Source organism: Moschus berezovskii, chromosome 8 (assembly GCF_049115385.1).
Source record: "Moschus berezovskii isolate FMDL1 chromosome 8, NW_MosBer_1.0, whole genome shotgun sequence".
NCBI classification, from domain to species: domain Eukaryota; kingdom Metazoa; phylum Chordata; class Mammalia; order Artiodactyla; family Moschidae; genus Moschus; species Moschus berezovskii.
The window spans coordinates 74397066-74410065 of record NC_142467.1 but is presented as its reverse complement, the minus strand read 5'-3'; the positions used below and the strand labels follow the sequence as shown (position 1 = coordinate 74410065).

Here is a 13000-nt window from a genome sequence, read left to right as displayed (position 1 = left end):
ATGACAAGTGCAGAGCCATAGAGCTTCTACTGAGAAGACTTGACCTATAGGACCTTTGTTTTCCAAAGCCTTAGTTTGCTCATCTGAAATGGTGGGGCCGGGCCTCCAATGCGGTAGGGTGTTGAGAGGCATGCAAGCAGTCGTGTGCATCATGCCCTTTGGAAGCCATGAAGGACTTCACAAAGGCTGATGTTTTGCACATTTTATCTTTTAAAAACGTCTGTGAGTGCTGGGCAGAGGGGTGGGTGGGCTTCTGGGAACCTGTGGGCGGTACTGAGAGGGGAGTGGGTGACAGCTCTTCCTTCCCCCAGCCTGGTCTCAGCCTGGCCTTCCCCCACCCTCAGCCCAGAGCCGGTTTCTAGGCAACAAGATGGATGCAGGGATGGTTCGGAGGGGAGAGAGCTATAAATAGGGAAGGGAGAAAACAAAAATAAAGTTCCAGAGAAAGCAGTGGAGCTGTATTACTAGAGGTGGGGGCGGGGAGATGGGGAGGGAAGTGGGTGAAGGGTGGGGCACAGGGAAACAGCTGCTGTCCCTTCATCAGAGGAGACGGTAGTCTCAGATTAGCCAGCTGGCAGTGGTCCGCAGAGTGCTGACACAGGTGAGGAGGGGGGTCTTCGTGTGCATAGCTGAGCCAGATGGGGGTGACAAGGAGAAGTCAATTATGGCTGGAGGAATAGGGGAAGCTCAGCGGCAGGAAGGATTTCAACAGGCAGAGTGGCAGGCAGATGTCCAGGTGAAGGAAAGAAGCCTGCAAAGGACTGGAAGGTGTGGGTCAGGCAGGGTGGGGCCGGACTCCCAGATCTTGAAGGCCTGGCTGAGCTCAGTCTCGCTGACCTCACACCCCATGTCCATGCAAACACAGGTGGGCTCTTCCTGTGCTGCAATGCTAGCCCTCCCCAGATTTTCCAGGCACCTTCTTTTCATTCAGGTTTCAGCCTCTCAGACACCTGAGCTGATCCACCCAATCGAATGTTGGTCACTACCCTTACTGTGTCACATTCTACCACATGGCTCTATTTTATGTTCTTCATAAAACCCCAAATTGTCTCGATCTGTGTATTCACTGATCCATGGACATGAGTTCTTCTGAGGCAGTGACCCCAGGGCTGTTCCCTGTAGCCCCTTACTTCTAGGATCAGAGCAGGTGAGCATCACACACTGTTGAATGACTAACGGCACCCAACACGTGGACAACCTCCTTTTTCACGTGTGAACAGAAATATACCTGCATCTATATGTAAGTGTGCATACAAAGCTCAACCCCACCACACACACTCTCACTTGCAGCCTCCTTGAAACTGCATGAGCATCTGTTATCCCCACTCTGCTGCTTCACATTTTCCTGTTGTTGGTGGGTTTTGTTTGAATCCACTCAGGGCAAGTCCCTTTTGGAAACTTCCAAAGAAACAGGGCTCCGGAGTCAGGCTTGGGGCTGAATGTGGCCTTTGCCACTTCCCAGCAATGTGACCTAGGGCGGGTAACTTTGCCTCTCTGGCCTCCATTCTCTCAACTGTAAATTAGGGCAAATAACAAGGAATCTTTGAGGATGGTTTCAAGTGAAATGAATGGAGGCAAGTGCTGGATGCCTGGGAAATGCTGGACACTGGGGAAATGGCTCTGTCCCTGTCATGAGGGAGGCACCCAGGAGCTAGCTGTGTGTTCCCACACAAGCACTCACAATCAGGACTTGGGTCTGACACAGGGCTGGCATCTTCCGCTGATGCTTCTGGGCTTGTGCCTGGAATGCATTTAAAGTGACCCCTGCAGATGAGAACATTGGTCTCTGAGCAGAAAATCGAGCTCAGAAAACCAGGTGCGTGGCTTGGCACCCAGGAAGGAGGAATAAATCTCTTCATAAGCAGATGGTGAACCTGGTTTTGGCATCTAAAAATGGGGATCAGGTGCTGGTAGCTGGCGAGGAGGTGACAAACTCAAATTCCTCAGAGGCGAAGCAGTTCATGAAAATGAGTGAAGTGGATGGGAAGAACACAACAGGGACGGAAAGGGACTGTCGCCAACTGGAATCAAATGAGAAATATTTAAACCTTGTGCTAGCAAATTAAACATCTCTACAGGCCAAATTCAACCTAAGGACCACGAGTCTGCAGTCCCTGCGGACTCTGGGTTGCAAATAATGTCTTAATTCAGACAAAGATGATCTGGACATCCTAGTACCTGCACGTTGAGTTAGAGAATTAGAGCCCACCCCCCCCACGGCCCCACCCTCGTTTGTTTTCCCTACACACACGTCTGCCTGCGGCCTCGTACTTCCGGAAGTGAAGGCTCCTTCACTGCAGGCCAAAGTGACTCAAGTGACCCTGGTGTCCCCTAGCGTTCAAGGCCTTCTGCACCCTACCGCCCCCAACAACTCAGGGAAGGAGGGGGCGCTAGACACTTGGGGGTTGAATAAATAGAGCAAGCTTCTTCTAGCCCTTAGGCTTGCAAGGGCGAAGCAAGGTTTGAGTCAGAAAGGAGGTCGGAATTGGCAGAGAAAGGATGGCGTCTTGATCAGGCGAGGTTTAGGGGCTATCGTGGCAAGGAGGTGCTGGGCTTCCGCATGGGCAGGGGTGGTGGCCTGGGTCTGAGCTAGGTTAAGCTGCTGCGGCGACAGAGAGCAAGAGCGCCGCATCAGCGGGGGCGGGGCCTACCCCTGGCTGGGGCGGGGCCTCGACGCGGGCGCGGTGTGTTCTATGCCAATCAGAGCAGTGCCTTCGCCCTGATGTGGGCGGGGCCTCTGTGCAGCACCGCGGCTTCCCCGCCTCTACTTTCCAGTGCTGAGGCGGTGTTGGGGGCCCTCTAGTGCAGATACCTGGAGAAGGCAATGGCACCCCACTCCATTATTCTTGCCGGGAGAATCCCAGGGACAGAGGAGCCTGGTGGGCAGCCGTCTATGGGGTAGCACAGAGTCGGACACGACTGAAGCGACTTAGCTGCAGCAGCAGTGCAGATACCGATCTGCGCAAGGTTCCGGGCCGGCTTCCCAGATTTCTGCAGACCCTAGCTCACCTCAGCCGAGGTCGCACTTTCCGAGGCTTTTCTGGGAAAGGTGGAGCACTCGTTGCCCGAGCTCTGCCTTTTTTTGGGGGACAACTGTCCATTTCCTCTCCTCCGGGATGAGTTTTTCTGCCTCGGGCTGGTGTGCGCAGGTGTATGTGCATGTCAGTATTCTTGGCGTGGGGGGGGGCAGTTTAGGGTCAGCAGCTTCTTCCAGTGATCACGCTGCTGTTTTCCCATAGCTTCGCGGTGCGCTTGCAACTCTGCAAGGTGCGCAACTCGCGGCGCGCCCCGTTCTGCACTTGTCGGTCAGCGTGCTGCGCTGTGCGAGTGCAGGTGAGCGCCTGTCCCGTGCGTACACTCGGGTTGGCGCGCAAGGACCTGCATAAGTGCACACAAGTCCGCGCGCGCGTAGCCATCGATGCTTCTGCGCTGCCTGTGCCTTGAGGTGTGAGCCCGTGGGCCCTGCGCCTCGGCTGCACTGGGCTTCCTTCCGCCCAGCACGCCCAATAGGTGCTTTATGGTCCAGTAGGTGGCGCCCGAGGCCGCCTCCCTGCCAGCAGCACGTCCCAGCCTGGGGGCGAGGGGTGGGGGGTACCGCGTCCATCCAGGTCGTCCACGCGGGAGGGTAGGAGCTGAGCCCGAGGTGGTCAGTCTTACACCTGGGTTGGGTGTGCCGGGCCCCAAAGAGTGGAGTGAGGCAGGCTGTAACCTGGAAGTCTATCGGCCGCCCCCATCCAGAGCCCAGCCCTGCCCTGCCCTGCCCGTGCGGCGCCTGCTACAGACAGATTGGCTTTATTCATGGACACGCGGGGAGGGGGGCGGCCGGACCCGCCCTCCCGGAACACGCTCACACGAGGGTGGGGGACTCTCCATGCTACAATCACGACACACGACGCCCGCGCTCGGACCGGGTCGGCTGGGGGAGGGGTCATGGCACAGCCTGGCTCCTGGTTTTGGTTTAAAAGAAAAAAAAGGTTCTTGGGGTCGATTTGGGAGTTCTCGGGCGGGCTTTGGCGGGGGTGCCCGGAGGCCCTTCAGAGAGCCTCTATCGGGGGGTGGAGGGGAGCCGTCGCTTTCCTGTTCGTTTAAAAACACATAGAACATGCTACAACCGCGCAGACACCAGACGGGATGGGGCGCGGAAGGGGCAACATACTTGCTGCGAGGCTCCCAGCCTTGGCCACAGACAGCCCCAGCCCTATCCACGCCCCAGGGTTGGACGCGGGCCGGAAGGACAGACAGAGAGACTCAAACGCGGGCTCCGAGGGGGCGCCTCGGAGCGAAGGAAGATCTCGTGTTTTGAGGGTAAGGGGTAGAAGGACAGCCCTGGCTCTGGGGGACGGGGCAGGGGACCGGGAAGGGATTGTGCTGCTGGTGGGGTGGCCGTCCTGGGCCCTTACGCCTCTGGCTCATACTCCTGATACTCCTCCTGCATCAGAGGGATGGGGGTAGAGTGGAGAAGAGCAAAAGAGGAAGGGGTTGGAGACCAAGTGGCCAGGCCGCGCCCCGAGACCCTTCGCCCACCAGGAGGAATAGTGAACGCCCCTCCCTCTGGGCAGAGGAGAGATCTAGAATTTGGGGACGGCTGGGATGTTCCTGGGCAGGGGTGCCTGAGACCCAGCGACAGGCTCCATCTGTCCTCCCTCCCTGCTGCCATCTCTGGGGTCTCGGGTCTGGGAGCTTGAAAACTCAATGGCCCAAACTTATCCTGCCAGGAACCTCCCACCCCAGTTGGGGATGCCCAAAGCCCCACCCCTCACCTGGGGCTGTTCCTCATAACTCTCTCCTTCAGGCTCCATCAGGGGCTCGATCAGCGGCTCCTCAGCAGCTTCCTGGGCCACTTCCTCTGGCTGCAGGAAGAGAAGAGACAGGGCCTTTGAGGCCAGCTGGGCATGCCCCCCAGATTCCTACCCTGGAAAGTTTTTGGCTGATGGGGGGAAGGCTGGGCTTTGTTGGCAGTGCAACCAGAATTTTTAATTGTTTATTTAGAGTGCCTTGGAAATGGGATGGAGCAGTGATAACCCTCCAGTCACGGCTTGAAGCTGGGGGTGTCCAGGGGTTGCGGGTACCCATACCATTCTCCCAGCAGCTGACAGCCTCCTGTGCTTCCCTTGATGGCACTGGTTGGGATGGGGAGATAGCACACATAATCATCCATTTGTCCCTCTTGGTGTCAGCTCTGTAGGTGGGGGATGCTTATGAGGACCCCAAGATAACCCTGGAGGCTCCTCTGGGCTGGAGGGAGATGGAGGCTCAGGGACAGAGCTGAGCAGGGGCTCTGAGCCATTCCCCTGCCACTTTCCACCCATCCCTCCCCCAGGGCCCTGTGTGGCCTGGTTTCTTCAGCTGTTGCTATTTTAAGATAAGCTGGAAGCAACAGCTCATGGTGTTGCTTGGATGTGTGAGCTAAGACTCTCCCCTCCCCATAGCATCTGCTGCCCAGACCTGTGCAGGCCAGTATATATGCAAATAGGGGGCTGCCAGACACATGGCCAGGCCCCTGTGAGTGAGCACATACATGTGCCCAAACACAAGACTGAGCTGATTGCACACGGGTGCACACACAGTAACCTGAGGTTCACGCTCTACAGGCAAGGGGCCCCACCACATCCCCAGTTGCACATGTAACCACTGTCCCTCCCTATTGGGCAGAGGTAAGAATCTTGGGACCTATGAGGGCTGGCACCTTGGCACTCTAGTTGTTCCAGCTCAACCCAGGCAGCTTCAGCTCCTTCACATTACCTGTATAGGTGGGCCCTGTGACCACATGAGTTTACACTCCTGGCTTAGCTCACTTCCCCTAGTTACAGGGGAGTCCACCACAGCCCAGGAGGTGGGGAAATGTTAGCTTGCCCACAGTCACCCAGCTGTGACCAGAACCCAGGAAAGAAACAGAATGTGAAGAATCCCAGCTCTGCACATTGTTTGGAAACAAATGTCCAATAGCAGGAGAATGGATGTGTGCATTGTGGCCCTATCACACAGAGGGTACTGCACATCTAGGATGGGGAAACCCAGTGCACACCAAGGCGTGGTTGACTCCCCTTCTTACTGGTGAGTGGAAGAAGCCAGGTACAAACGCGTGCTTTAGGATAACGTTTACATGAAGCTGAAAGACACTCAGGTCATCTGTGGTGATAGAAGCCATTAACTGTGGAGGGGGACAGGGCAAAGGTGAGGAGAGTCAGGTGCCGGGAAAAATAAGACCCTGGAATAAGCGCCCCGTTAAATTTTGTGCCCCAAGCACTTCACTTCGCTCAACCTAGTCTTAGCCCTGGGAGTAGGGGTGGGAGGGAGTCTAAGGGGGGCTTCTAACGAGCTATGTCTTGTGTTTTATGTCTTGATCTGGGTGCTTGGTTACCTGGGGAGAGTTGAGTTTGTGAAAATTCCATGGATCTGTGTGTTTTCTGCATGAATGTTTTCTGCATAATATACTTCAGTCAGAAGTTCACTTAAAAACCACTCCAGCCTTGTTGCTATTCACTACCTCTTTGGCATCAGGTAAGTTGCTGCATCTCTGATCTCAGCTGCCTCGGATGGGAAGTGGGATGGTGTCTTTGCTTTGTATGTGTATGGGGAGGCTTCCACGATACTATATGTGGGCAGACGGAGAGGTAGAGACAGAAACTCACACTCTGAGCTTGCATGAGTTCTCCATGGGCCCAGTGGCCCCAGACGCCTGGCTTTGGACTGTAAGTCTATGAGTTTGAGTTCTCTTGAGAGAGGAGATTTGAAATGGCAACAAGTGCTGGTAAGAGGAAGGCAGCCTGAGAAAAATGGTTGTGTGCAAAGGCCCCCTCACCAAGCCTCAAGCTGAAAGCTCTGCTTTCTTTGCGCTCTAGCTCTCAGTACCGGGCCTGGTCCCATGTTGGCATCAAGGGACTACAGTGACATGAACCTGAGCTTAGCACCTACCAAATACCTTCTCAGGGGGGCAGGCAGGATTTGGGATCTTGAGTAAGTCACTTCACCTCTCTGAGCCTCAGTTCTTTTACCTATAAGATGCGCTAATTGTGATGCCTTTTTTATAGGGACATTGTGAAGATTCATTGAGTGACTCCATGTACAATATTTAGAACAGCACCTGCCCACACAAGAGATCAAGGAATGGGAGTGATCACTGGGAACAAGGATAAGAAATGGGAAGTCACACAGCTGGTAAAATGCAGAAACAGGACTTGAACCAGAACTTCTAAGCTGAGGGAAGGAACCAGCTGAGCAGAATGTCTAAAGTGGAAGGTGCTGTGTGGTCTCCTGCCCCAGCCCAGTGGATGTGAGCTCATGCTGAGATCACACGGAAGGAGGCCCCACCCCCATGGAGGCAGATTCAGCATTTGTACGTGGCAAACATGGAGCATTGCACAGGAGGCGTCGTGCAGATGGTGTATAGATCCACAGAGTGCAACGTCCTAGCACACCTGTGACACAAGCACCTAGGGGCACACACAGGCTGATCCTGTGATCGTGGGGCCATCGTCTCTTACTGAGCTTCACTGTATGCCATCCAAGCTCTTTATATCAGTGGTTCTCAAGATGTGACCCCCGGACCTGCAGCATCAACATCACCCAGGTACCTTTTAGAAATGTACATTCTAGCCCTACCTCAGACCTACTGAATCAGAAATTCTAGGAACAGGACCAACAGTCTGTATGTTAACCTGGCCTCCTGGTGATTTGATGCACACTTAGGTTTTTGAACACCTCTAAGCTACATTATCTCTAATCTACACAAAAGTCCTCTTGTATTCATCTCCTGTCTTAGAGGCAAAGAATCAGGCTCAGAGACATGATGGGACCTGCCCAGGGTCAGACACTCAAGAAGTAATGGAGCTGAGATTCAGATCCAGCTCTGTGGGGCTCCAGAGCTCACAGCACTTACCCTGCAGCATGTCCTAAGGAAGGTATCTGACTTCGTGCACACATGGGTTGCTGCCACCACTTGCCTGGTGTAACGTGTCTGCACAAATGTGTGAGACACAGTTTGCCCCTCCCCATGGCCCACTTCTGCTCACACCTGCCTCAGGGCCTTTGCATGTGCTGTTCCTCCTGCCTGAAATAGCCTTCCCACATGGTGAGCCTCATCACTTGGGTGTCAGTTAATGTCACCTTCTCAGAGAAGCCCTCCCAACTAAAGTGGCCCCCTCAGCCCTTGACTCTCTATCCCATCGCTCTTGTTTTCTTCGTAGCACATATCCCTGTCTGAAACCATCTTGTGTGCTGGTTAGCTGTTTACTGTATCTTCTCCCACTAGAGAGTCAGCTCCATGAATGTAGGAACCTATTCACTGTGGTAACCCCTAGAACAATCCCTCCCTGGCATGAATACTTGTTGACTGAAAAGACATGAGGGAACAATCAGTGACATATGCGGATGAAGCCAAAAGCAGCCCCGATCACACTCACGAGCAGGATACATGTATCCAATCCATATCTGGGTCACAGTCACGGGGAGCGCCATGCTTGCACGCAGCTACATGCAGACTCATGCCGAGCTGTGTCTAGCTGGGCCCTGAAGAATGTTAGGCAAGGTGGCTTGTGCCCCAGGCTGGCTGGGGGAGCAGGGAACCTGGGGGCAGATTTATGGGTGTACCTGGTATGTGTGTGTGTGTGTGTTGGAAGGATAGCTCACCTTCAGATCAGTGGGGAACTCCTCCTTCTTCACCAGACCTGTGGCTGCTGCAATGTTCCCAGCCCCAGAGAAAACGGCTCCTCCCAGGTGTGATGCCTGCTCCTTGGTTTTCTCAGCCACTGCGTCAGGGAGAGGGTTGGGGGCAAAGGTCAAGCAGACATAGATGCCCTCCTCCTCTGTAGTGTCCCAGGGCCTGACTTCCCACAGAGTACCCCAGAAAGCTCTGGGGGTACCCTCTTCCACCGCCCTCTCCCCCCACTCTCTGGATGTCAGCCAGACCCTGGGCCAGGGTGAGGGAACAAGGCTGGGCAGGGTTGGGCTAGTACCTGAGGCCACTCCTTGTACCACCCCCTCTCGGGTTTTGCTTCCTGTGGGGACAAAACGGAGCGCACTTAAGGGCCAAGGGAACAGATGCCAGCAAGCACAGTGGTTACAGAGTGGGCAGAGGGACCCAGGCAGTATAGGCATCCTGGTCCTTCCCTGCCTTCTTGGGCCCCCAAATCCCACAAGTGCCCCCTTCCATGCCTGCATCATCTGGACTTCCAGTTCTCCCCATTGTCTGTCCCCGCCCCGCGGCCCCCCAGCCCCACCCCCCACGCCCTGGCCCACCCACCCTCCCCTGGATATTGCCCACGATCCAGCATGGGAAGCACTCTGCCTGCCAGTTCATTTAATCCTCTGCCCTGGATGGGAGCAGGTGGGGGCGGGGGCGGACCTGGGGTTGGGGTGAAAAGATTCTGTCTTTGCAAAGGTGCCCCTGGGTGCACAACTGCTCACATCCTGCCCCAGTACACTCACATCCCCACACCCCCTGCTCCATTTCTTAAGACTCTCTTTTAAATAGGGTGCAAATCTCTCCTTCTGGCCAAAGTAGCTAGTGTCTTAGATGCAGGATGGGTCTAAGGGTGTCATGAAGATGGTGACTGACAGCCACGGCATTGGCTGGGTCTTCCCAGGAGGGTAGCAACTGGGAAAGGCAAAAGAGCCTGTCCTGAGGTGAGAGTGGGAACCCTCGGGAGAGTGGGATGTCTCTAATCCTGAGGATCTAGCAACCCAGACAACAGCTGATAGAGCCAGAAACGGGAGTGTGGGCCAGCTGAGGCTGGCAGGAGGAGGGTGCAGGCAGACGGGCTTCTCAGGGCTAAGGCCAGTCACATTCAGAGACCGATGCCTGGAGTAGGGGGGTTGTGCAAGCACTTCCATTTATTCCTTGCATAAACACTTGTTGGCACCTTCTCTGATTTGAGTCCCAGGCTGATGGCTCACTGTCAGATGAGGGACAGAGAAGAGGAAAGTTGGTGCCTTGGACCCCAAAGTAGTGGGGAGAGGAAGTTTGGGTCTCCAGGGGGGTGCAGGTTGGGGGGAGTTCCCGGGTCTTGACAAATGGGGAGCAGTGGATACACAGAAAGGGGACTGAGGAGGGTGTTCTAGGGACAGGGAACATGTAGGCGAGGCCTAGAGAGGTGTGATTTCAAGGTCTGCATGGAGCACGTTGACATGGTCTGTGTGCTCAGAGTGATGGAGACTGAGACGGAACCACGAGGCAGGTTGAATGCTAGGCTACAGGGTGCTGAGTCTTTGATGAGTAGGAGCCAGGGACCATCAGGAGTTCCTGCTCAGGGAGAGGAGCAGGAGGTGCCAACCTGGGGGAAAGGAGGTGGTTGTTGAGTCTGTTAGCAGGGAGACAGTGTCAGGGATGTCAGGGGTCCACAGGAGTGAAAGGGCTGAGGGAAGAGGGAGGCCAGACCTAGGGTCCAGAAGGTGTGGGCTCAAGCCTTCTCCTAGTCTCCATCACCTCTGCCCTAGCTCTAACCACCCTCATCTCGTGGCTATGTTACCTCCCAGCGGGCCTCCCTGTAATTTGTTCTGTCCCCAGAGTCCTAGGGGACTTCTCTATACTGAAGCCAGATCATGTTGGTCCCTGGCCCACAGTCTGCCATGGCAGTCATACTAATGCTTTGCCTGCAAGGGCCCCTCATGAACTGGCTGTTTCTGATCTCATTTCTTACCCTTGCTTTCTGCCCTCTGCTCTCAAACCCAGTGTCTTTCACCCCATCCCAGGGCCCTTGGCACCTGCCTTTTCTGCACCTCCCTCCCCAACCTTCCTTATTCTCTGGGCTCAGCTCAAATTCTATGCTTTTTGATTACCAAAGTGGCTCCCCACCCCAGCCACTGGATGTCAAAGCCTGAGACTGGAATACTTGACCTCACCATCAGCAGAGCCGGCACCTACCAGCACAGAGTAGGTGATCAATAAGTGTTTTTCAAATTACCACCATTCCAAATCTGCCACAGCCCTGGGCAGGTTAACCAACCCTCTGCAGCCTGCATAGAAGATAATTCTATCACACAAAAGTAAGCCCTGAATCAGCAGACTGAATGCAGAGTTTCTTGCCTCCCTTTATGCAAATGACCCTGAAGGCGCCCTCTATTTTTTTTTTTCTTCTCCCACTTAGGGTGAGATATTTATTTTAACCACTTGGCCTTTCTCCTGATGACAGCTGGCAGTTGCAAGGATGGTGGACCCCGAGGAGAGATGCCAATGGTGAAACCACTGGGAGGAGAGGTTCAGAGGTGGAGAGCAGTGCTGGGAGGGAGCCCCAACAATACAGGAAGGAGAGTGGTAAGGGGAGGGGGGCACTTTGGAATCCATAAAGCTTGGCTCAAACTTCAGCTTCAGGTCTTATCAGCTGTGACCTTGAGCAAGATAATTAAAGCTCTGGGAAGCCCGGGTTTCCCTGGTCTGTGGATGGGCAGGGAGCATTAAATGAGGTAATAGATGGTGCAGATGTATTTCACACTGTACTTGGCAGACAGCAAGGGTTCAACACCAGGTAACTATTAATAATGGGAAGAAGAAGCAAAAGAAGGCTATCTCCTTTGATCCCTGCCTTGCTTCTCTAGACTTTCAGCTGAACTCCATCCTCAGCAACCCTTCCTCCATTCCCCCCTACCGTCCGTGTCATCACTGACCCAGGTTTCCATCAGCTGGCTGTGTCCTCAGTGACCCCTGCTAACCCGGCCCCATCTGCTGACTCATATTCTCCGGCCCAGACCCCCCACTTCCTCGCTCTTAGGACCTCGGCTCCGTCCCCTCGGAGGCCACCCAAACCTCTCAGCCCCGGAAGCCCCGCCCCTCGCCCACCGACGTAGAGGACACCCTCCTTGGTCTTCTCCGCTGCCTCGGTGACCCCCTGCTTGGTTTTCTCCGCGGCGGCCACGACGCCCTCCTTGGCCATGGACAGGCCCTTCATGAACACGTCCATACTGGCGGCCTGAGGAGACGAACACACGGGCACCGGTGCGCTCGCCCGCATCCTCACCCCAGCCCTTGTGAAGGGACCGCAGGTGTCCCCTCCCCTCCCCCTGAGACCGAAGGCGCCCTTCTGGCCCGGAACCTCCTCCCACCTTACTCCCTTCCCCAGCGCCAGGCCACAGGGCCGCGGCGAGTCCTAGCGTCCTTGAAACCCGGGGACGCAGGAGGGGCCCCTCGCCTCGGTTATCTGGGGCCCTGCAACCTGCAGCCCCGCGGAATCGGAGTGCTGGGCACGGCGCGAAGCCCGGGGGCCTGCCTGTACACACGCGACAGACACACGGCCAGGCAAACAAACATACTCCTTGGACACGGTCACGTGCACACACAGGACCCTCAGACATTCAAACGCGCACGGACACGCTGACACAACACGGGGCACACGGGCGCGGGCGCACGTCCACACCGCCATCCAGGCAGTTGCAGACACCAAGCAAGAGAGACACAAACCCCGGGTCGCATTCGGACACGCACTCCCCCGCGTCCTGTTTACGTTCTCCAGCCCCTTCCCCATCCCACCCCGTCCCCACCTCCACTCCATTCCCCGACCTTTCCCCTTTTCCTCAGCCCGGGGCGCCCGGAGCGCGGCCGCCTCACCTAGATGCGGGGCCGGGGTTGGGGATGGAGTGGCGGCTGCGGCAGAGGCTGCGGCAGGCGGACGCACCGGCTCGGCTGGGCTGGGCCGGGGTGGGCTCGGGCCGATGAGGGATCGGGCCGTGGCCAGGCGTTCAGGCTGGTCTGCAGCAGACGAGGCACGAGCCCTGAGCCGAGGTGCAGTAGTGTCCGGGCCTGGAGTGCTCCGCCAGCCGCCGCTCGCTCCTAGCGCCCTGCTGTCTCGCGCGCTCCTGCTCCGGCTGGGGCGCTGCGGCAGCACTGAGCTCAGCGCCCCCCGCTGGCGGCCGCGCCTCCCCCTCGGCCTGACTGACAGGAGGCGGGGTGGGTGACATCTCCGCGGAGCCTGCTAGCCTCAAGCGGCTGGCCCGGGACACGCCGCTGGGGACCCCGGAGCGTCATCGGACTCAAGTCCGGTCCCCCAGGAACCTAGTCTGGTGGGAGACA

General features: G+C 56.2%; 1 protein-coding gene across 1 annotated transcript; it reads right to left on the bottom strand.

Moving 5' to 3' along the window:
* Positions 1 to 3792: 3792 nt before the first annotated feature.
* SNCB (synuclein beta) lies at positions 3793 to 12781 on the bottom strand. The gene is made up of 6 exons (XM_055430035.2): positions 12539 to 12781; positions 11774 to 11903; positions 8955 to 8996; positions 8629 to 8747; positions 4761 to 4850; positions 3793 to 4429 (listed from the first exon to the last, which is right to left on the bottom strand). Exons 2-6 carry the CDS (start codon positions 11892 to 11894, stop codon positions 4397 to 4399), a joined length of 405 nt encoding a protein of 134 aa, XP_055286010.1. The 5' UTR covers positions 11895 to 11903; positions 12539 to 12781; the 3' UTR covers positions 3793 to 4396.
* Between the last annotated feature and the right edge of the window lie 219 nt (positions 12782 to 13000).

Bases quoted from the DNA above. Each gene is read 5' to 3' on its own strand.
- SNCB (XM_055430035.2), bottom strand. From the start codon at position 11,894: ATGGACGTGTTCATGAAGGGCCTGTCCATGGCCAAGGAGGGCGTCGTG. The intron at 8,997-11,773 runs GTGGGCGAGGGG...TTGTCCCCACAG, and splicing joins GGAGGGTGTCCTCTACGTCG to GAAGCAAAACCCGAGAGGGG. The intron at 4,430-4,760 runs GTGAGGGGTGGG...CCTCTGATGCAG, and splicing joins GTTATGAGGAACAGCCCCAG to GAGGAGTATCAGGAGTATGA.